The 24,612-nt window shown below is 45.2% G+C and overlaps 1 protein-coding gene across 1 annotated transcript in view; it reads right to left on the bottom strand.

The window, feature by feature from the left end:
• The window catches only part of GABBR2 (gamma-aminobutyric acid type B receptor subunit 2), a 236,672-nt gene that overhangs the window by 121,953 nt on the left and 90,107 nt on the right, over nt 1–24,612 (bottom strand). The window contains exon 7 of the mRNA XM_042963492.1: nt 14,721–14,957. Coding sequence (XP_042819426.1) covers nt 14,721–14,957 — 237 coding nt within the window. The remainder of the gene's footprint in view (nt 1–14,720; nt 14,958–24,612) is intronic.

The following is a 24,612-nucleotide window of genomic DNA, read 5'->3' on the forward strand; positions in this document are numbered from 1 at the left end:
ATCCATTCAACCTTCCAACTATCTACCCACCTGCCCTTCCCCCCACCCATTCACTCACCCATCCAACCAGCTAACTAGTCTTTCCTGGATATCTACTATGTATAAAGCCCTTAGGAGATATTGAAGAGGTGGGGGACAGGTGGTGACAAAAATATCTGATGTATTTGTTCATTGACCATCAGCTGAGACTCTAATATAGGTCAGACCGTGAGAACATTCATAGAGGTGAACCTTAGAAAGACCCCCCCCCCCCCAAGGAGTGGGTAGAAGAAGCCTCCATCATAAAACTAACCAAGTACTTGGAGTCAAGATGATGGCACAGTGGGGGTGAGTGCAAGATTCGACACACCATGCTGCCTGGGGTCCAGTGAGGGAGACAGGTTTCAACAGCCACCACCAGCAGCTTACCCAAAGCAGCCAGGCTCTTGTCTGTTTAATGGACACCCAGCCCCTGGCCAAACACCATTTTGTTTTATTACTAAAAGCACACAGAATGTGGTGAAGGGGCCTTAAACAGAAAGAACATTAATCCTATCACAGAAATCTCATGTGCAAAAGTATAGTACCGTTGGCTGGCTTTGGTAACCAGGCAGACTGCCCAAGGAAACCACTGTTCTGTTGGTTTCTCTCTCTTTCTCTGCCTTTCCCTCTCTTTCTCTCTCTCTCTTTCTTTCCCACTCATTTATGATTAATTTCTTCACCTTGGAAGAGGACGACCAACGTGCCTTTTAAGAGACAGAGAAAGCAAGAAGAAACAACCATGATGTGTGGATCACCTCCATGGTTTCTGCAGGATCCATGTACCATCTGTGCTCTTCTTGACGGAATATCTGCCTCTTCGAACTAAAAAAGAAACCTTATCTTGCTACCTCAAGTGCTAGTTATATTTTTATCGTGCACATTAAAATCAAACACAGCTATTAAAATAAAGAGTGTGGGTCTGGGTCGCAGCTAAGACTGTCCCTACCCCACCTCTGGGGCGCTGTCACGGGACCTGCCACCTTGGCTGCTATCCTTGGGCCCTGCCTGGGGGCCCTGACCGGGGTGAGCTGACCTAAGGCCCCAGGCCAGCTGCCCCGTTCAAGGCTTTGCTTCATTTTTGTTACTGCAGAAATGTGCTTGCTTATTTTTTCATCAACAAGGAGGGTTAATGGAGGAGTCTTCCGAGGAACAAGTTTAAAAGAAAAAAAAAGTAATGTTAAATGTAATTTTAACGTTTATGTAAATGTTAACTGAGGGACAATGATATTGAGCTTATATGTAAGATCTCTTTTGAAAAACAAGTTTGAAAACCAGTGGAATAGCTTGATAAAGCTAAACACATGATGACGATGAACACCCGTAAATCACACATTTAGGTGTGTGTGTGTGTGTGTGTGTGTGTGTGTGTGTGTGTGTGTATGCTTAATTGACTGAGCCACTCAGGTGCCACCGCCTGTGTGTGTGTGTATGAACATGTGAGTCCACCTGAGTGCGTTTGCTTGGGTGCATATGAATGTGAGAATGTGAATTCCCAAAGATGGTAAGAGCTGCAGGAAGGCTGCTGGAGCAGTGCCATTGGGACCCACCAACCCCTGTACCTCCTGCAAAGTTAATCACAGGTGTTGGAGGCAGCTGGTGTCCAAATGTACCCTTCCATAGCATCCTCGTGATAATTTAGCGCCCATCGTGTCCAGCACCCTACACGCATAAACCTCTGTCATCCCCACAAGCCCCTACAGTAGGCCCTATTATTTCCTGTAGGGTAATCTGAGGGGGCTCTGCTCAGCGCTCCTCTTTATGGTTGAAGCACCGTCCTCCAGCTCCCAGGAATACTGGTGACTGAGGGTCCCAGCTGGGTCTCAGAGCCTATTTACAGGAAGCCCTACGTAAGGCACTGTCCCCATTTTACAGACAAACTGAGGTGCAAAGAGATTAAGTTCTTGCCCAGGTTTACCTGACTAGCAAGTGAAACCAAGATGTGAACTTAGGAAGTCTGTTTCCAGAGTCCGTGATCCTAAGCATTTTACACTATTGCCTCTTAAGAAGGCAAAGGTGGGCATGCCCCCGACCCCCACCAATCCTGTCCCTCCCACACCCCCTTCCACAATTTACAGTGCCCTGACCAGATTCCAGGCCTAGCAACTGGGTAATTTGCCAATTACTGTTTAAACAAGAGTTCTAGAAGGCTTCTATTCCATTGAGAAAGAAAAGGGGTGGGGAGGGTGTTGCAATTCCACGAGAAAATGGATCTTCCCAGCTGCCTCCGCCCCCTGACACAGGGCTAGCCTCACTCGGTGTCACATCCGAGTGTGTGTGAGTCTCCTCTGCTTCACGAGCGCACACGAGGGGAGCCGGCATCCATCAGTGTTTAAAGCTGTGTGTCTTGTCAGCTGAAGTTTATGTCAGCTGCCCTCTCCTGACGGCAGAAGGCTTCCCTCCTCCTTAGCAAGTGCACAGGCTAACATACCTTGACACACACTGAGGGGGTATTCTGGCCTCATGCGGTGAGAAATGCACGTGGTACGTTACAGGGCTCTTCACATATGGTTTTCGCACAGGATCTGGGTCTATCTTTACCAGAGCATTTTCTCAACAGTGGGGATCGCTAATATTCAACTGTATTGTTTACTTTAAAAATGTTGTTTGCTATATTCTCAACATTTTAAAATGTACATTCTTTTTTTTAAAGGTCTATTTATTTATTTTGAGAGAAAGGGAGAGAGTGTATGCCTATGAGTAAGGGAGGGGCAGAGAGAGAGAGAGACTGAGAGAGAGAGAGAGAGAGACTGAGAGAGAGAGAGAGAGAGAGAGAGAGAGAGAGAGAGAATACCAAGCAGGCTCCTTGCTATCAGTGCAGAGTCCAGCCAGATTCGGGGCTCAATCTCATGAACCATGAGATTATGATCTGAGCCAAAACCAAGAGTCGGATGCCTAACTGGCTAGCCACCCAGGCGCCCCTAAGACGTACATTCTTTTTCTTTTAATGTTTACTTATTTTTGAGAGAGAATGAGAGAGGCATAGAGAGAGGGAGGCACAGAATCTGAAGCGGGTTCCAGGCTCTGAGCGGTCAGCACAGAACCCGACTTGGGCTCGAACCCCACTCAAACCGTGGGATCATGACCTGAGCCGAAGTCAGATGCTTAACTGACTGAGCCACACAGGTGCCCCTAAAATTGTACATTTTCAAGTTTCTGTGTGAAACTTTTGCTCAGCTAATTGCTATTTGGTTAGCAGTAGCTTGCCAATACCATATAAATTTCTCTCTAAACTTAGTTACCAAACTACTTATACAGTTTTTACAAACAATTTTCAATATAAATAATAAACAAATAAAATCAGCTTTATCATAATAGATAATAGCTTTAAAATGATGGCACCTAATGGGGAGTTAGGGTTCGATAGGTACAGAGCTGCAGTCCGGGAAGATGAGGAGTTCTAGAGACGGAAGGCAGTGACAGTTTGCACAATACTGTGAATATGGTTCATATCACAGAACACTGCACTTACGAATGGTTAAAATGGTAAATTTACGTATATTTTATCACCATAAAAAAAGAAAGATGGGGCTAAAATGACAGAGAACCGCTGCTGCAGAAAAAGCTTTATAACGTGAGGGACCAAAGCAAATAGTTGTAAAAGAATAAAAAAAAAAAAAAAAAGATCACAGCTGAGGGTGAAGTGTGGTGCTTGAGCTGGGCCTGTCTGAATGAAGTTACGGGTGACTTTGATTTTCTTTTTGGTGCTTGTCTGTACCATTTACATTTTCTTTCTGATCACATATTATTTTTGTAATCTGAAAAGGACACGTGTATGTTATTTTTAAATATGTGAATGAGAAGAAGGAGCACGGGGTTGTAAATACCCCCACTCCTCCAGTCAGGAAAGAAGTGAGTTAAATGTAAGGAGCTGCTTCCAGGACTGGCTGGCCAAACCAAGAGGCGCAGAACTTTCTCCCTGGGGGCGTGGGGGGTGGGGAGGGGTAGAAGCTGGGTGGCAGGGGCGCTGCCCCCTAGAGATGAGGAGTCAGGGTCCTGGCTTCAGCCTTGCATTTTACTAGGGCCCCGCATTCCTCACCTGGAGGAGTGGGTCGTGAGAAATGCCGGTCTCCCTGCTTCCTTTCATCTCTGTCCTTCTCTGGCTGGGACCCTTTTGCCCCCTAATGGAAGATAGCTTGTATGGGTGTAGAATAATGGTTAACCATGAGTGTTGGCCTGTGTCCTGTGTCCCACCCCTGGTAAATCATTTAACCTCTGAGTTTTCTCACCTGCCAAACGCTGGTAACAGCAGTCTCCATCCTGTGGGGCTGCATTAGTTTGCTAGGACTGCCGTAACAAAATATCACAGACAGGGCAGCTTAAACAATCAAAATTTAACGGCTCACGGTTCTGGAGGCTAAAAGGCCAAGATCAAGGTAGCGGCAGGGCTGGTTCCTTCTGGGGGCTGTGGGGGAGAGTCAGTTCCATAACCTCTCTCTCCCACCTGCTGGCGTTTTGCTGGTGATCACTGGTGTCCTCAGCCTGTAGAAGCATCACCCGCTGTCTGCCTCCTTCTGCGTGTGGTGGTCTCCCTGTGTGCAAGTCGGTCCCCCATTTTCCCCTTTTCATGAGGACACTAGTTGTATGGGATCATGCCACTCCAGTAGGACCGCGTCTTAACTAATTACATCTAAATGACCCTATTTCCAAATAAGGTCGCATGCTGAGGTGCTCTGGGTGAGGAGTTCAAATACGGAGTTTTAGAGAGACACAATTCAAATGAGATAATGCATTTAAGAGCTTAGCATAGCACCCAGCATATAGGGAGCGTTCAAAACTACAGCCATTCCTATTATCATGACATTTATCATTATAGTAATTGTCCCTGTGATCACCTTGTCACTGGCTCCTTCTTTCGCCTGTTTCTCACAGAGACCTGGACAGCGTCTGTGCACAGGGCTTCCGTTGAAGCTCTCGTAAGACGGTACACTCCCCCACACTGCTTTTTCATAAGGAAATAGCTATTTTTTCCCTGACTTGAGGAAGTCAAACCTGCAAGCTTTGGAAGGCTAGGCATCAATTGAAACAAATTGCTAAACCACATTATTTTGATCTTTCAAATTTATCTGACAGCAGAAGGAGTAGGTTTCTTTCCTGTGCTGTACGTTATCTGCAGTCATTTGTAATTGTGTTTAAAGAAACAGGGGGAGGGCAGCCAAGCGGTGCTTAGGAACACAAGATTTGGAGACACCTGCATTTAGAATCAGAGGACCTAGGATGTGGTTCTGAGCTAGGCTCGCTGTGAACACCATGGGAGCCCTGCAGAGCCTCTCTGCCGCACTGAGCTACAATTTCCTCATGCATTCAATCAACAAACACATTTTAAGGACTAAGAGCCTGTACTATACAAGGCACCAGAAGTACAGAGAGAATTTTGGGCCCCAGTCCCAGGCAAGGGGCTCACAGGCTCCCCGTCCACTGGGAAGGGGCAGATGGACACATGAATAACCCAGTGCAGGAGGGGAGCCCGTGACGTCCTCCACTGTTAACCTGGAAAGAGTGGTTCCTGCTCCCCTCCCACACACCTCACAAGGTTGTTAGGACGGTGAATTCCTTGGAAACAAACCTTCCATATTACTCCTCCTGCCCGGCCCAGCTCTGGCTTATAGGAGGTGCTGGGAATGCTGGCTGAATTAACAGAACACCTAAATGGTGAAGAACATGGGCTTCTGAGCCAGCCGTATTCGGCAGCTTTGAATAAACTCGTGTCACTTGCTACCTGTGGGACGCCAGGTACAGCATTTATCTTTGCTCAACCTGTTTTTAAAAAAATCTATGACATGGTCATTAATGATCTAAATCCTTCATTCATTAAACAATTATTTATCAGGCACCTACTATGTCCCAGGCACCCAGCTCTAAGTCTTAAAGGTGGCACGATCTGTGGGGGTTACCGTTGAGAGGCAGAATGAGGGGGTGGGAGCTGCGATTTTAAATAGGGTGTCGAGGAGGCGTCACTGACAAGGTGACACGTGGGCAGAGATGCGACATAGGTGAGAGAGCTGGATGCAGCTCACTGGGAGGAGGCTTTGGGACACTTGCAGTTACCCATCCCCCACCTGGTGGCTCTTTTGAGCATCACATTCAATAACGTGGGTCCGGTACTTAGGATGCTGCCTGCAAAGCAGTAGGAGCTCATTAATTAATAGCTATTATTAGCATTATGTTAATAAATGTAATTGCACGGAGAAGCGAAGGAGATAGAGACTATGAATGTACTCTGTGCACAGGGCAGTCACACACTGGTTATTATTATTATTATTACTGTAGTTGTTTATTACTGAGCCATGCTCCTGACCATCAGCGACCTGCCCTCCCGCCTCAGGCCCTAGGACTCGAGCTCCAGAGAGATGCCGATGGGAGAGGCTGGGGAGGGGGGTAGAGGGTGAGTTTCTCTCCTGCCTCAGGAAGGACGCTGTAGGGGCCCCCAGCCCAGCCCAACAATACATGCCGGGGAGATTTCCCCGACGTGTGCGCAACGGTGATGCCAGCCATCACGGCAAGAATTCGGGGCTCACTATTAGCAGATACAACAACTATAGATTCTGTTAATACTTCGCTTGTCAGTTCTGATTATTTATTGGGCCGAAAAAGCCTTTTTAGTTTGCAGAAGCCCGGAAGGCAGCAGAGTGGGAGAGTGTGACTCAATTTCTCAATCATGTGTGGATTCCACCCAACAAAGTGAACTCAAGTTTAGCATCTACCAGGTGTAAAGTGTTAGGTGCAGAGTGTGGCACCCGCGGCATGAAAAGCTGTGCTCCCTGCAAATATGGGAGCTGCTAATTCCTCCCAGGAGCCAAGTACGGCTCTTCCACAGGCTGCAACAGGCAGGGGCAGGAGCCAAAAAATAAGGGAGAAGAGTCCAGAACCCTCTACCGGGTGTGAGGGAGGCGACGGGGGAGGGTGGCTGCTAAACTTAATGCCGAGATGACAATTAGGTTACAGTAAAAATTCCATGTTGAAAATGCTTCAATTTCCCATAAGGATACATGGGTGTCTTCATCTGCTCCAGAAGCAGAGCCCGGGACAGGGAATCATGTGCAAGTGGGTTTTTAAAGACATGTGCTCAGGAGGAACTTGTGAGGGAGACAGGAGGCAGAATAGGCCAAGCTGGGTGGTTTCAGGTGAGGGCCAGCCTCAGCCTAATCCTGCAGGGAATTGTGGAGTATGAATGGCACTAGTGTGGTTCCACCACACTGGCCAGTCGTGGCTGCAGGCCGCTGGGCTAGGGTGTAAGTCCCAGGCACCTCCAGGCTGGGAGGCTCCAATCGCCCGAGGTGTGAACCATCAGCAGGGACACCTGCACAGCTGGGGGCTGGGCAGACCTGGCCACAGCCCTAAAAGAGATCCCAGGAGATCTGGCTGGAACACCAACAGCATTTGCTGTAGTTTTCGTGTGTAATGCTGAGTGGTAGTTCCTGGGGTCATGGGAGTTTGAGCCAGACTAAAGGGAGGAACAGAAAGGCAGAGGGGTCTGTGAGCAAAAGCTTTCTGCCTTTAAGGTGTCAAATCCCCCGAGTGAATGGCAGCAGGTAGAAAGCTTGAAAGTGTTCTTGCTGACAGAGTTTACTCTACTCTGCTTTGATATTAAACCACTACAACCTTAATACAAGTTAATTGGTTTGTTTATTATTGAGATAATTAAGTGAGATAGTATAGGTGAAACAGACTGGCACTTAGTAGGTACAGAATGATTGTTTTGCTGGACTTGATTCTGAATATTGCTTGAATAGAGCCACATAAACTTTGTTCTTTGAAAAGTCACCATCGTGATATCAATAGTAATAATAACAGTAATAATGATGATGCAGTTTGGGGGAACTAAACACCATCATTACTTATCATATCAACTCTATGAAGTAGGTTCTATTTCCCTCCACAGATGAGGAAACTGAAGTATAGAGAGGTAACTAATTTCCCTGAGGTCACACAGTTCTAAGTTATGGACTGTGATCTTTGTCTGACTTTACAAGTTTGCATTTCCTGTTGTAGTTCATCACTGCCATGCCCCAGGCAATGATTCATTTTATCTGAGTTTAAGGGGTGGGCCTGTTAAGTTTATGTATAGTGTAATTCTCCCAGAACTCCCAGACTCTGGGGTGGGGTGGAGACAGGTGGGGTGCAGAGGAAGTTCTGGGAGGGTTGGCTGTTGCTCCTGGAAACAACCAAGAAAGGCTCATGAAAGGGAGGCCTTAAATAGGAAAGCCTGAGTGGCCTTGGGAGCTAGCATGCTGAGGTCACTGGGACAAGCCCCATTTTTTAGGACGCGCAGCAGACACATCACAGTTGGACTGCTGCAGAGCTTCTGACAAGCTCCTACTGATAGCCTCGAGTACAAAATCAAGAAACAGGCAGAATCATGATAGTCCAGGGGATGGAGTCATGACTGGTGGAATGACCAGTCCCAGAAGAGGGCAAATCCTGGATTGGTAGAGTTTTCTCTACTTCTGGATGGGCTTCCTAGTGCTCTGTTTCTTAACTCATTCAAATTCAACAACCTTAAATGATGATACCACATTTAAATCACAAATGGGTGGCTGGTGCAAAGCCTCTAGGTTAACTTGTCTTAGAGAGTAAAACCAGGAGTCCAAAAGATCAGACGGCAGGAGAGATGGGCCAATTCTAGCATGATGATGTTTAACTAATTTGTGTGTGTGTGTGTGTGTGTGTGTGTGTGTGTGTGTGTGTGGTATGAAGTTTCCTATCCCGGTGAAAAATCGACTGCACAACTTCAGCACCACAGTAGGGCGAGGCAGCAGTGTGTGTGACAGAAAGAGCCCACACTCCCCCAGGACGAGGATCTCACTGATTTCCCCTAACTACCTGTTCCAAGTACCTGCAGTCACTGAATTCCAACCAATCCGAGTGTACTCTATAATGCCCTCTTTTCAGGTAGTTGGCAGGGGGAGCACAGGGGCAGTATTTGAGTCTTAGTGGAGATAATTTAAATTTTTTTTTCAACGTTTTTTATTTATTTTTGGGACAGAGAGAGACAGAGCATGAACGGGGGAGGGGCAGAGAGAGAGAGGGAGACACAGAATCGGAAACAGGCTCCAGGCTCCGAGCCATCAGCCCAGAGCCTGACGCGGGGCTCGAACTCACGGACCGCGAGATCGTGACCTGGCTGAAGTCGGACGCTTAACCGACTGCGCCACCCAGGCGCCCCTAGTGGAGATAATTTTATTTCACAAGTCTTGCATAAAGACTTGAAGTTTAAGGGACACACCAGCAAAGGCTGGATTCCTGTTCACCAGCAACAAAAGCAAATCGATCAATAAACTCTGCAAATCGCCATCTGCTGCTCTTCAGCACCTCCTTGGTGAGATCAATTAGAGATAATAGCCATTAAAGGTGACATGCCCGAACCTGAGGCTGCCCATCTCTTCCCAACAGATGTTATGCCCAGACCTGCAGCTGGTTGAGAGAGGCTGAGCAGAGGATGAAGAATGGGGCCATTATTGGAGGAACTTTGGATTGTTTCTACATTAGGGCCTTCCACGGGGAGTGAGGAGGCAATCACAGGAAATTGTTTAGAAAGAATGGGCCCTCTTCTCAAAATCAAAGACATTTCCCCCCAGGAGCTTCTTTCAATTTCTCTATGTCCAAATGCTCTTGGAAGCCTCGTAGTCCCCATGCAAACCTGGGGTGTATACCCTCAGTAACTTTCCAGGAAAAGTTGTACATGTACTGTATTTTCATAATAGGGTATAATGAAGTTACATTAATTTAGCCTCCATCCTAGGCACTACAGAGTAAATACAGTGTCATTTTAAGAGACAAATCAGAAAAACATTTACTACAGGGGGTCTACTGCTCATTAGAGCCATCATATCTTACTGTGATGTGCCCAAAGGATTTGTCCATTTGAGATCTGGTATGTCATCCTTGTTTTAAAAGACTGGAAACTGTAAAGAATTCAAAAGTGATCACCCAAAGAAAATTAAGCCTTTGGTTATTACCCGAATACTTAGCACATGTTACCAAGCATGGTGTTTTCTTTTTTAAAGTTTATTTGTTTATTTTGAGAGAGAGAAAGTGCAAGTGGGGAAGGGAGGAGAGAGAGAGGGAGAGAGAGAGAATTCCAAACAGGCTCCACTCCACATTGCCAATGCAGAGCCCGATTCAGGGTTGAACCCACAAACCATGAGATCATGACCTAAGCTGAAGTCGGATGCTTAACTGACTGAGCCACCCAGGCCCTCCCCCAAGCATGTTTTGAAGGGTTATGGATATGAGCTGGTTAATGAATTTAGTGCATCTTTGGTAGAAAAACCTAATTAGAGGAGTTGTTAAGTCACAACATATCACCATCAGAGCTGGGCATAGAGGAGCCTGGCATTGTATCCTCACTACCCAACACACGGCACAGGGTGAGAGCGCATGGCATGGGTGCCTTGCAATTATCCGCACGTGGAATTTCACTTACTGAACTGCAGGAAGACCGAGGACAGCTTCCTGGTCTTTACTGCCATAAGCAGAATGGAATCCTCCCTCCAAGGGCCTTGGGCAGACCTTGGATAGTGACCAGCAATTTATTCATTTACTTGTCTATATCCCCCACTGGGCAGGGAGTTTTTGAGGGACAGACCACACATTATTCCTTTCTATGCTTCCAGCTCCCAGCCCAGGGGCTACTAAAGGAATGAGTAAATGTAGGAACAAATACATCTCTGACAGATTTAAAATACCCTAGGCAATTCTCAGCGTTTCTATTTGACAATCACTGGGACTTCTTGTTAATAATGTGAACTCCTTGGCCCTACCACAAAGCCATTGGATCAGAAGTTGTGGGTGGGGCTGGGAAATCTGAATTTTTAACGAAGCTCCATGGGGGACTGTCATACATACAGAAGTTTAGGAATGTTGCCCTGGACCAAACCTGCTGAGCTGGGATTCTCAGAATGCTCTGGGCTTTTGATACCTTGAACGGCCAAGGCTAGCCTGAATTTCTGTCCAGGCAGAAGAGGGGTTTCCATGTGGGGAAGCATTCTGAGATCTGCAGGCCATAGAAAGGTAAGAGGCAATAACAGGGCCAAAAATCGGATCAGTGCCCTCGGAATCAGAGGCAGGCAGGACCTCCACCAGGCTATCGGTGTGCAGGTGGGGACACGGAATCCTATTTTCCAGGGTTCCCCAAGAAGGGTGGTGGGGAGGAGAGCTCCTGAGAAGACGAAACAAAGCTGGACCCCAAGCTAAAGCCAGAGTCCTGATCTAGGATTCATGGAAGAAGTCTGTGCTTTAACACACCAACGAGGAACCACAGGCCTGGCTCCCAGACGAGAGTGTGCACACTGCATCAATTGAAACTGAGTCACGGATATAATTAATTTAATGTGTTTAAACGATTTTCCGTACAGTAAACATGCTGAATGAGGGTGACCCAGAATAAAGTGCTTGCCTGAGAGTGGAAAAATGGACACCATGTGTGCTCTATAATGAAAACTCTTGAGCAAATAGAAAATGCTTCAATTTATTTCCACCTCCCATTCCTTTCCTTTCTAACTCTTTGTTTATGGCTGAACTTGGCCTTCTGTGGTCTCCTTGGACCGCAGAGACACTTTTTCTTTCGTCAGAAGGTGTCCTTTCTTCTCTGATCAGAAGACAATTTTAATGAAACCTGTCTACAGCCCAGTGAGAAGCACATACTAATATGTGACAAAAGGGATTGGGAGGAAGGGAGAAAAAAAAGGGCAGAACCGTTTCATGACTCAATCCCTTTCTCTCAAGTAAAGGGGGACGTGCATGATGACAAGGGAGGTGCCACCAGGTGTGGCTGGGACAACGCCATCTGAGCAGCCATCCTGGCTCTGCCAAGCTATCCCTCCATGTGACTTTGAAAGCTCCCTCTCTGGAATTCAAATACTCATCTACAACATGAGGGGGTTGAATTCGAGGATTTTAAAGAGCGCTGTCAGTCCAAGGGGCACCTGAGTGGCTCAGTCCGTTGAGCACCCAACTCTCGATTTCGGCTCAGGTCATGATCTCATGGTTTGTGAGATTGAGCCCCGCATCAGGCTCCACGCTATGTGTGGAGCCTGCTTGGGATTCTCTCTTTCTCTCTTTGCCCCTGCCCTCTCTAAAATTAAGAGAGAAAAAAAAAGATAAAATAAGAATGCTTTCAGTCCTGATATCCACTGAGTTATGAATCACAAACCGGAGCAGGCATAAATATGTGTCGAGGAATTTCTCATTAAAAAGAACCTCATTTTCAAACCGTTTCAAGTGTTCAGATAGTCTTACCGAATTGCTCATTAAGCAGGGATTATGTATTATTTGGCTCCGATGAAAGGGAGCACTTGGAAATAGTTATAAATGATCTCCCACTAAGATACATCACGCATCTGGTCAAAACGCCAAGTTCCAGGATGAGGAGGGACGCAGAATGCTTCCTAGATCCTGTAGCTCTCTATCCAGCCGGTTCGGCTAGAGAGACTATGGATTCCCTCTATTACATAAGAAACAAACGGTGGCAGGATGATCTGAAGCAGTGGGCCCACATTTTGTGACAGCTCTGCCACCGTGGTGGGAACAGGTGAGTCCCACCCTCTCTAAGGCTCAGTCTGTGTTTCCACCAGCAGAGGGAGGACCTCTGGGGTGGGGCCATTCTGTGGGGGTGGGGATGGCTCAGGGGCTTCGAGAAGGGAGGCTGAACAGGCAGGGCCCTGGGCTCCTTCTCCTTTCAATTGAGGTGCTTCTCTTCAATCTGTATTACATACCAGCACCACGTAAGACTGATTGTACAAGAGGTTCTGAGGATAAAAACATTTTTTTTTGAAACCAAATCTTTGAAAGCTGTTCAAGCTTAACGTCTGAATCCAGGATGCACTATAAACACAGGCGCTGCCCATAGTTATTCAGAGCCCTTACTCTGAACTGTGGGAGCAGAGGCCAAGGGCTGTTAGGTCAAGGGTGGCTCTACTCCGGAATCCTCCTCTTCAGCAAGTCTCAGCAGCTGCCCACCGCCCAGAGCAGCGGCGCTCAAACTCCAGTGCCGTTAGCATCACTGTGGGGTCTGTTAAACCGAATCGGCTGGGCCCCTACCCGAGACTCTGGTTCAGCGGGTCCGGGGTTGGGCTCAAGAAGGTGCATTTCCAACCAGCTCCCAGGGGACACCAGTGCTACTGGTCAAGATGCACTTTGAGAATCACTGGCGTATAAGATAAAGGCCAGCGTCCTTAGTTTGTTCCTTCAGAAGTGCCCCAACTTACCTTCCCAGCCTCGTCCTCCTCCTTTCCAATTATCCCAACAAAGTGATTGTCCCTGCACACACTCACACATATCTCCCTCGCTCATATGCTCCATCTGGCCAGACTGTCAGCCCCCTCTCTCTGCATGTCTAAGGCGTGGCACCAAAGCTACCTCCTCCAAAATGTTCCCTGAAGTTTTCATCGACGGTCACAGAAACCCCTCTGGGTTCATATAGTTTGTCCCGTGATGCTGAGCCCTTTTAATTCATATCATCATCTGTGTCCAGCTCTCACCCCTGCATTTGGACCGCGGGCTCCAGGACAGAGAGCCCATCTTATTTACCTCAGCATTCACACCATCGTCTACACCCTCAGCACCTGCACAGCCCCTGCCTACCAGACCAACAGGCAGCAAGCCCGAGAACACACACAAAGGAATATGAACATTTAAGAAATATACCAATCAACTCATCTTGTCCACTCTTCTTAATATCCCAAGATAGAGACAGATTCTCTAAATGGCTCTTTAAATTAGAACACAAGATAGGATTTTAGCCATTTTAATCTATTCTTTAGGCAAATTTTCCTTCTTTTCTGAAAGCAGAGTCAGTGACACATACATTATCATGAGGCATTAACTAAGTGCCGCTTACGGCCATTACCAGAAGGTAGCGTAATGCAGCAGTTAAGAGCTAGACCTAGGTTCAAATCCCAGCTCTACCTCTGATTAGCTGTAGAGCTTAAGTGCTCTGAGCTCCAGCCTCCTCACCTTTAATCGGGATAACAACAGCATCTACCTCCTCTGGATGGAATATAGATGCAACGGGCTCATTATTAACACTAACAATTCTAGCATTTACTGAGAGCCTACCATGTGCCTAGCATTAGGCATACATTTATTATTGCATCTAACCTACACGAAGTGCTTAGCAAAGTAGTACATAATAAGCATTAAAGAAATGTTAGCAATTATTATCATTGCTTATTTTCACAACTTCTATGCAAGACATAAATTATTATCCCCATCTTCCAGATGAGAAACTTGAGGCTCAGAGCAAGTAGCCTGCTTAACAAATACTACCAGATTTTACTTTGTAATGGTTCATCTTTTTACCTACCTCGTGAGGTAAGTACTATTTCTATTTTGGAAATGAAAGCGCTATGGTTTGGAGCAGGTAACTTGCAAGACCCAGGATTTGAACCTGACTTTGGGTCTGGAGCTCTTGCGGTCCCCAGCCCCCACCTGGTGAATTGCAACTGCTCTGCTTGCAGTCAACTCACTATGCCCCTTGTAATCCACGAATTACAGAGAAGCATTTTCCCAGCATGTCAGAGAGCGTCACCAAACCTGTCCCTCATTTTAGCAGCCCTGCAATCCTACGGCCCACAAGAAGTTGTTTATGTGATCAGAGAAAATGGACCTCCTATCCAAGGGCATGCGACGCAGCAGCCCCGCTCGCCTCGTACATCTCCAAGGGGCACCAAGGAAAGCAGAGTCTGGAGTGTGGGACTGACCGTGACCCCGAAGAAGTTGGTCTCATTCATGGCGTTGAGGATGATCCTGCCCAGTGTGTGGTCTGTGTAGTTGAAATCCTGGATCCGCTGGTGCCGGCTGCTGGCATGCAGCGTCTCCATGGCCCTCTGCAGCGTCTTGGCGATGACCCAGATGCCGTCGTAGGCGTACCCGTGGAACTTGCTGGGCCCCACGCCTGACCGCTTGTTGTTGTACTCTCTCTCATATTGCTGTGGAGTCTGTAAAAAACAGGGGGGCAGGGGGGATGCCAGGTTACAGCCGGCAGGGACATTAGACACATGGTGTCGAGAACTGACACTCTCCAATGCTCACTGTGAGCCAGGCGCGGTGCCAGGCTCTTTATGTGCATTATCTCATGAAATCCCCACAATGACCTCATACAGCATGTGAGTTATGGGAAGTGGACTTGTCCAGGACCACACGGCTAGTGAGTGGCAAGGCTGAGACTTGAACCCTGGCTGTCTAGCAAGGCTAGGGTGAAGGAATAGCACACCCACACCAGACCTCCCTGTGATGTTTGTAGGGCCGAGCGTTAGTACCGGTGCAGGACCACATTCCATATGTCTAAATATTTAAGTTACAGATGAGCAAATAAACTCTCCAATAAAATAGTTTCTATCTCCCCATAATAAATATACCTTCCTAATGATATGGAAGGCCAAGTTTGAATTCAGAATTCTGGGGCTCCTCAGAGCTTCAGGCTGGATACAGAGGCAGGCAGAGGGGGAGCTGGCTTTGCTCTGGGGCCCATCCCTATAGCCAAGCCCAGCTTGGTCCATATCTTCTCCCCTTCAGGCATCAGAGCCTCCTGACCACCCTGGAGATGCAACCCAATCTCAAGAGGGCTGACCTGGGCCAGAGGCTTCCTGGCCCTGGAAGGGGCTCCAGCTGTTTGGGCAGGGAATTCAGAGCCGAGGAGGTGGTGTCAGAGGAAGGGGGTGTAGGTCTGGGGCGGGGAAGGCGTGTCCCAGTGGCCTTGTGGATTCTGAGCCCCATGGTACCCAAGTGAGTCCCCATCCTGAGCTGGTCCCAGGTGTTCTGATGTAAGGGCTGCTCTGACCCTATATTATGCTGCTCTTTCCTCTTCTGCAATACAGCAAGGCCTGTGAATAATTCAGCATTTTTTAAAAATTAAAAAAATTTTTTAAACTGAACTGAATTTCATAAAAGAATTTCATTGGTGATATTAACATTCCGATTGTGGCCGCAAAGTAATGAGAACCTTTTTACTTCAGTTCCTGAGGCTCACACATCCAAATGGATGCCACCCCAGGGGAACACGTCACCCTCAGCCTTTCCATGGGCTTCTCAAGTCACTTCTGAACTCCTCTGCCAGAAAGGTCAGCGGAGCCAATGGCTTAGCCTTTGGAGAAACCCTCTTTGGGGACAAACCACACACAGAAACCACTGACTCGTTGTCAGTTTATACTGGGAAGGGCTCTTGGAGATGGTCACACATGCTCCCTCCACCTGTGGCCTGAGGCACAGAGAGGTCCAGAGGCTTGCCCAAGGTCACACAGCTTGTGTGTGTGTGTGTGTGTGTGTGTGTGTGTGTGTGTGTGTGTGAGGGGGTGGGTGCGTAGCTGGAATGATCCCATTCCATCTCTACTACTTCCTTCATTTTTAACTTTTGAGGACATTATTGCTTTTTGAAAACTACCGCAAGTTGTTTGGGGCCAGGTCCAGTGCCGAATGAGGGTGGTGACTGAGGGCTACATCTCATGGCTGGAGCCCGAGTGAGTCTCTTGCCCTTGGCTCAAGGCGTTAGCAGAAAAGGGTCGCACACGATTGCCTGGGGACAGCCAAGTGTCTCCGATCATGGACCCCGTGGGCGAAGAATTCTGCCTAACCAAACGGGAATGCCGGTGTCCCAGCAATGACTCCCCCTCCTTCTTTTTCGCTTCCATTGGGTGATGCAGGTCTTATCCCTGTTTACAGTTCTCCTTGGAAATGCATCATGTCCAGCCATCACATTTGTTCACCACTCAAAACACAGGGCAGAAACTCCTCAAATCCGAGGGTTCTTCAAGGAGGCAGCGCCGTCGCTGTCCAGCTTAGGGCCCTGAGCCCCTCCTCACTGCCCCTCACACCCTCCACCCTCACGCACTCCGTGGGGCTGGCTTCAGCATTTCACTCCTGCTGGGGGAGCATGCGGGGCTGTTACGAGGTGCACACTCTCCTAGACCTCCTGGGTCCTCGGATCACATCAAGTCTGTTCGCACCTCAGGCTTTTGCAGTAGCTGTTTCCTCTGCTAGAAAGTCTCCCTAGCTCTTTGCATGATATTCTCTGCATTCAAATGTCAACGCTCCTCACTTCTCAGGGATGGCTTCCCTGACCCACCCTTCTTAAAGCTTCCTCACTCCAGGCATTCTCTAGCCACTGGTTTTTCTTCTTTACTGCACTTTTCACGTCCTGCGATGTTCCTACTTCTGTGTTTATTTGCATGTTATCTGTTGTTCCAGCTCTCCCTCCTCCTCCTCCTCCCGCCCCCACAACTAGAATTAAGCTCCATGGGGTCAGGATGTTATCTGTCTTGATCACTGAGGTATCCCCAGAACCCAAAGCAATACCTACAGAGATCTTTTCCAAGCCTCAATTTTTCCATCTGAGAAATGAAGAGGTTGGATCAGATGATCTAGAAGTTTCCTCTTGGCAACATAGGTAAAAGCCTGGCACAGTGGTAATGACAGAGGATTTGGAAGTAGGCAGGCCTACCCTCCAGCCCTGGCTCTGTGGTTTGCTAACTGTGACTTGTGGTGTGGTCCTATCTCCTCCAGGTCTCTGTGTCCTCTCTTGCTGGTTGGCCATGAGGGTTCAGTGACATGAAGCACGCAAAGGGCCCAGCCCAGTGTCCAGGACATGGAAGGTGCCCCACAAATGCCACCCACTGTTACTAATAGTAAAGGAGTCTTGCCCAACCTGGCCTCCCAGTGTGCCTGGCGCAGCTGCTAACCCAGGATGCCCTAAAGAGCCAAGGATCTGCCCACATCTGTGCTGACAGGGGTCAACAGTCCTCCAGAATGTGCACGTGCTACCTTACTTCCTTTTTTAAAATTTAAATACAAGTTAGTTAACATAGAGTGTAATAATGATTTCAGGAGTAGCATTTAATGATCCATCACTTACATATAACACCCAGTGCTCATTCCAACAAGTGCTCCCATTTAATACCCATCACCCATCTAGCCCATTCCCCTCCCCCACCTCCCTCCATCATCCCTCAGTTTATTCTCTGTATTTCAGCATCTCTTATGGTTTGTCTCCCTCTGTTTCTATCTTATTTTTGCTTCCTTTCCCTTATGTTCATCTGTTTTGTTTCTTAAATTCCACATATGCGTGAAATCATATTATTTGTCTTTCTCTGACTGACTTATTTCACTTAGCATAATACACTCTAGTTCCATTCACTTTGTTGCAAATGGCAAGATTTCATTCTTTTTGATCACTGAGTAGTATTCCATTGTATGTATATACCACATCTTCTTTATCCATTCGTCAGTTCATGGACATCTGGGCTTCTTTCCATAATTTGCCTTTTGTCGACAGTGCTGCTATAAACATTGGGGTGCATGTGCCCCTTCGAATCAGCATTTTTGTATCCTTTGGATAAATACCTAGTAGTGCAATTGCTGGGTTATAGGGTAGTTCTGTTTTTAACTTTTTGAGCAACTTTCATACTATTTTCCAGAGTGGCTGCACCAGTCTGCATTCCCACCAGCAGGGCAAAAGGGTTCCCCTTTCTCCGCATCCTTGCCAACATCTATTGTTTCCTGAGTTGTTAATTCTAGCCATTCTGACACTACCTTACTTCCTTAACCAATTTCCAATTATTGGGCATTTACGCTATTTTGAATTTGTCCCAATTACAGGACTGCAGAAAGCATCCTTGTATCTAAATTTTCTGAACACATACTGGTAGTTATTGTTTCAGAATAAATCCCCAGAGGCATAATTGCTGAGGCAAAGTATATAACATACCTAAACATGATTCTCCCATATTTGGGCCAAATTATTCTCTCCAAATACGAGAAATTAAAATCCCACTGTGTATGAAAGTACCCACTTCTCTGCATCCTTGACAACAATAGGTATTTCGATTTTAAAAATCATCATCAGTTTGTTAGGTTCAGAAAAAAAAGTATGTCTCCTTTTAATTTTAATTTGGGTTTCTCTGATTAATAATTAGAGCGAGCTCCTTTCAAATACTGATAGGCAATTTTTTATTTCTTAGGTGCACTTCTTTATGCCATATTGCTATGGTGATAGTCACAGCTTTTAATGTTTTGTTTTAATGCATCCTTGCTATTTTTCCACTTTTTACTATTTAGCTATATTTTCTTTGATTTTTCAGTATGATTTGGGTCTGTTTCTGGTTATTGACTTCGTTATCGGCTATGTTAAAAGTATTACACATTACTTGAATTTGCATTTCTCTAAATGCTTTAAGCATCAAAGGAATGACGCCCCTTGACTTCTGTCTTGGACTTTGCTCCTATGAGCTTTCTCCAATGCACACAAAAGCATCGAGGGCTGGTGGTGTCTGTATTTGAGTCCCCTTCATTCAATCTAATGATTATATTCAGATGATATTTCCAGACCTCTTCCCTACCCAGAACATGCCACTGGGTCATTCTTCCAGGTTTCTATGACCCTTTTAAAGTCAGGGGTCCAGATCTGAGGCAAACATTCTCAGTGTGGTCTCACCAGGGAATAAATGAGTATAATTTTTTAACCTCTTTGACATACTTTATCGGGGTTATTTCTTTGTGGGGACAGTAGGAGGACCAAAATCACATCATTTATTTAAACTTTGGGGCCCCTATGTATACTTATTACATGCATACTTGTAAATCCACATCTTTTCTCTTGCATAGCACTGTTCTTCATCCAGGGGGTGAGGGGTAGGACGTGGGGGGAGAACATTGGAAATATGGCCGTTGACCTCATTTCTGTGGGAAGAGTCCTTGGAATGGAACAGGTGTAGCCAAGCCCGGAAAGGTGACCTCATTCTTACTGTCTTTGCAAGCACAGAGTTGAAGCCGTTGCCACCACATTATGTCCCAGGCCATTCATCACTTTCCAGGTGAAGCCAGCACCAAACTCCCTTGGGCAAAACAATGACAGCAGGAAGAAACACTCTCACAATTGTCTGAGAAAAAGCTAGTAGTTGTTCTTCAAGCAGGTCTCCGATTATTCAGGGCAGAATTTCTCCCATTGTAGAGCTGACACTGAAGGCTGATTAATTACTCGTTCTCTGAGGTCAGGTTTATCATGAGATGCTAAAAGTTTCTGAGAAAATAACTTTATATAGATAGTCCCAATTACTGACAGGTTGTGCTCCAGCATATTTTTGAAAGGCAGTTGTTGGAACTTGGAACATATTTCCCCACAGAAACCATGTTATAAATAGTGGTGAGGCTCCCAGGCTAGCCCACACAAGCTTGCTAACCCACAATGTGACTAAACCTTATGGGCCTGTCATTCCAACAGAACCAAGCAGAGTCCTGCTTTCTGGGAGAGGGGAGCCTCATGGACAGAAGACAGGAGAAGGCGAAGAAGCCATCCCTTTCCACATCTCGAGCCACCACCCCTGGAGTGACAAAGCTGGCAGAGTTTCTCTCTAGCATCTGGGATTTGGGGATCACAAAGTCTCATTTGGAAGGTCCACTGGGGGGGTATTTAGTCTCCTTGCTCCTGTATTCCAGTTTGTAGATCATCTGAGGACCTTGTTAAATGCAGATGCCAGGGCCCTACATTTTGATTCAGTATGTCTATGAGATAATTTAAGAATCTGTATTTCTAAAAACCTTGCAAGATCTCAAGAATACACAAATCGGTTACCACTGATTAAGCCCCTCCTACAATCTGATTACTGGATCTTCTCAATAGCAACTTCCAGATGTTTGCTGAGCTCCATCTTTTAGACTCGTCTGGCACTGAGAAGCTGTCTCTCCAGGAAGAGCCTTCCACTTAAGGCATGCTTGCCCTCTATGAAACTAATGCAGCATCTGCAGCAAGCCCATAACCTGTATTCCACAAGCAATGTCCTCCTCGCGAAGCTGTTCCCTCTTATGCACAACAGCCTCTCAAAGGGCTGAAGACAGTGGCATGCTATCCTGTCCCCAGGGTGCTGTCCTCTACCTTTTAGGCAAAATAGTCTCTGTTCGGATTTCCACCCTGACTGTGATGAAATGGCTTATATCAGACCAGAGCTCCCATGAAGAAACATTCAGAGAAGTAGAATAAAATATAAAAATAGCTGTTCAAAGGCATAACAAAGCAACCAGGACATCTAGGACTTGAGGGGCAAGATGCTGGAGAGAAGAGAATGCTTTGAGCAGTGTCTGGCTTTCTTGGCTATTTCCTTGCTTATTTGTAAGTAGGAAGGCTAGCTGCAGGGAAACCACGCTCTGGGTCAGAGTTTTCAGCAGTCCCACAGGGAGAGGAAGACAAAAAACAGTAGTTCCGGGTTATCAGGATTGCAAGGCTTGTAGGCCCAAGGTCTTGGAGGAAAGGAAGTACAGAAAAGTGAGCCCAGTTTTCAGACTAGCATTTGCACTTGAAATATTTCATGGTAATTAAGCTGCATAAAGCAAGAGGCTGAGAAACCAAGAAGTGGCTACTGAGGGGTTTAGAAATTAAGCAGAAGTATTTGGAGTCTCACAGGATCAGGAAGACAAAAGTTGAAGCCCAGGGCCAGTAAAGATTTCAGCTAAGAACACTAAAGAACAAATACCAGGAATAAGGGCAAACCAAAATAGACAAGGCCTTATAAAAACCAAAACCAAGCCTGGAATCCACTCAATTATTGATTGATTGGATTAAGGTGATCTTCCCCTAGTCTAACAGCCTTCTTAAAGAGAAATAAATCTCTGAAGAAAGATAACACATTCTGTAGCTGCTATATTTTTTATCTCCAATTAAATTAATTAAATCTAAAAGATACACCAGGAAATAGGACCAAATAATGGAAAAAGAAAAGGAAGGAAGGAAGGAAGGAAGGAAGGAAGGAAGCAAGGGAGGAGGAAGGAAGGAAGGAAGGAAGGAAGGAAGGATGGATGAACAGATGGGAGGAAAGGAGGCAAAAAGAGAGGAAGGGAATAAAGAAGAAAAGAATAAAGGAAATAAGAAAAATAGACAATAGAAACAGACACACAGGTGATCCAAATCTTGATGTTATTAGACATGACTTTAAAATAGTAACATTTATGTGTTCAGGAAAATAGATTAAAAGATACAGAACATTATCAGAGAACTGGAAGCTATGAAAGAAAAAAAGAATAAAACAAAAAGTCTAAAAATGAAAGATACGACAACTGAAATTAAGAACTCAATAGATGGCTAAAGCAGTATATTATCAGAGCAGAAAGTAGGTTAGTGAACTGGAAGAAAGGTTAGTAGTAGTAAACAGTAATAAATATTCAGACTGAAACACAGAGAGGGAAAAGGGGTCAAGAATAAGAAAAGAACATAAGAGATACAGGGAATATTTTGAAAATGTCTAGCATGTGTATAATTGTCGTCTTGGAATATGAGGAAAGAGAGAATATTTAAAGGGATATTATGCTAGAATCTCTCCAAACACACATCAATCCACAGATTCATGAACTTGTATTAACTTTGTGAACTACAATCAAGATAAACCCAAAGCAAACCTCATTTCAGTACAGCATAGTAAAACTGAAGACCAAGGCACAAAATCTTAAAAGCAGCTAGGGAAAAAAGATGCATTACCTTCAAAAGAGCAACAACACAACAGATGAACACAGGGGAAGGGAAGGCAAAATAAGATAAAAATAGAGAGGGAGGCAACAGACTCAAATACAGAGAATAAACTGAGGGTTGCTGTAGGGGAGGTGGGTGGGTGGGGGGGATGAGTTAAATGGGTGGTGGGCATTAGGGAGGGCATTTTTGGGGATGAGCACTGGGTGTCATATATAAGATATGAATCACTGGGTTCTACTCTTGAAGCCAAGATTACACTGTATGTAACTAACTTGAATTTAATAAAAAAGAAGAACTTCATAATGGAAAAAAAAAAGAGCAACAAAAAGTCAAGCAGCTGAGTTAATAGAAACAATGGAAGCCTGAAAACAAAGAAATCATTTTATAGTGGTGAGAGAAATCATGGACAATCTAGAATTCTACACCTCAAAATTAAAGGTGCGAGAAAGAAAATTTCAGACACCCAGAAACAGAGAGAATTTGTCTATGGCCAACCCCCAGTAAAAGAAAGACCAAGAAGAGTTCTTCAGGTAGAAAGAAAATGATCATAAAAAGAACAGAACTGCAGGAAGGAATGAAAAGTAATAAAAAGTGCAAATATGTGAGTAGATTTAAACAAAAAATGACATCAGGGCCAAGAACATCCAGGAAAATCTTAAAGAAGAAGAAAAAAGATGAAAGATTACACTACTGGGTATCAGGTCTTATTATAAAGTTTCAGTTATTAAGACAGTGGTATTGGTTAAAGGATATGCAAATGGACCAATGGCAAGAATGGAAACTCCAGGAACAGATCCATGATGCACACTACATATATGACAGAGTTGACACTCTAGCATGGCGGTGCTGGTGGTGAGGATGATGGACTTTTCAATAAATGGTCCTGAATCAACAGGTTATTAATATCAACAAAAAATGAATCTTGATCTTACCTCAGACCATGCATAAAATCAATTTCATGTGGATTCTACATCTAAAACGTGAAAGGGAAAACAAAATTTCTAAAAGATAAGATAGGAAAATGTTTTCATGAGTGTGGGTGGGCAAAGACACTTAAAAAGAACACAGACATACTAATAGTAGAGAAGACTAATAAACTAGACTACATTAAAATTAAAATAATAGAGAAGACTAATAAACTAGACTACATTAAAATTAAGACTACAATAAACTAGACTACTACCAATATACATAATTAAGAGAGAAAAGGTAAGTTCAAGAATGGGAGAAGATATAAATAGTACATATAACCACCCAAGGATTCATGTGCAGAATATAAAAACAACTTCTATAAATCAGTAAGAAACAGATGGAGAATCCAAGTAGAAAAATGGGCAAAAGACTTGAACAGGAAATTTGTAAAAGAGGGTATCAAAATGACCAGTAAAGACATGGAAAGATACTCGACTTCATTAGTCATCAGAGAAATGTAAATTAAAACTCGAATGAGATACCTCTACACACCCACTAGATTGGCTAAAATTAAAAAGCCGACAATACCAAATGTTGGTGAGCATGTGAACCAACTGGAACTCTCAATCACTGCTGGTGGGTGTGTAAACCGGTACAACCACTTTAGAAATCTGTTTGGCACGGTCTACTAAAGCTGAACATATGCATACCCTGTGACTCAGAAATTCCACCCTACATATGCACCCAATAGTAATTTGCACATAGATTCAACAAAATACATCAAATACCTAGAAATAAATCAAACACAGTATGTGCAAGAATTCTATACAGAAAATTACAAAGCATTTCTGAGAGAAATTAAAGACATCCCAGGTAAAAACAAGAATATACAAAATTCATGGATTGGAAGACTTTATTATTAAGTCAATTTTTCCTAAATCAATCTACAAATTCAGTAAAATCCCAATCACAAGCCAGAGCAGATTTGTATGTAGGTGTGTGTAAACTGACTCACTACTCCTTTCTCTGGCCCTGAGGCTGCTGTGCTAAAGGAGGAAGAGAACCACAATTTTCTGAACACCTATTGTGTGTTTGGGACTCTGCAAGATACTTTTCTTTGCTTTACTTTATCTAATTCTTATATTTTATAAAGGAGATATTGTTATCCCAATGTTGTAGATGAGAAACAATTTCAGAAAGGTCAAATGACTGGCTCAATGTCACTGTATCACTAG

This window comes from Panthera tigris, chromosome D4, assembly GCF_018350195.1.
Source record: "Panthera tigris isolate Pti1 chromosome D4, P.tigris_Pti1_mat1.1, whole genome shotgun sequence".
In the NCBI taxonomy this organism is placed as follows: domain Eukaryota; kingdom Metazoa; phylum Chordata; class Mammalia; order Carnivora; family Felidae; genus Panthera; species Panthera tigris.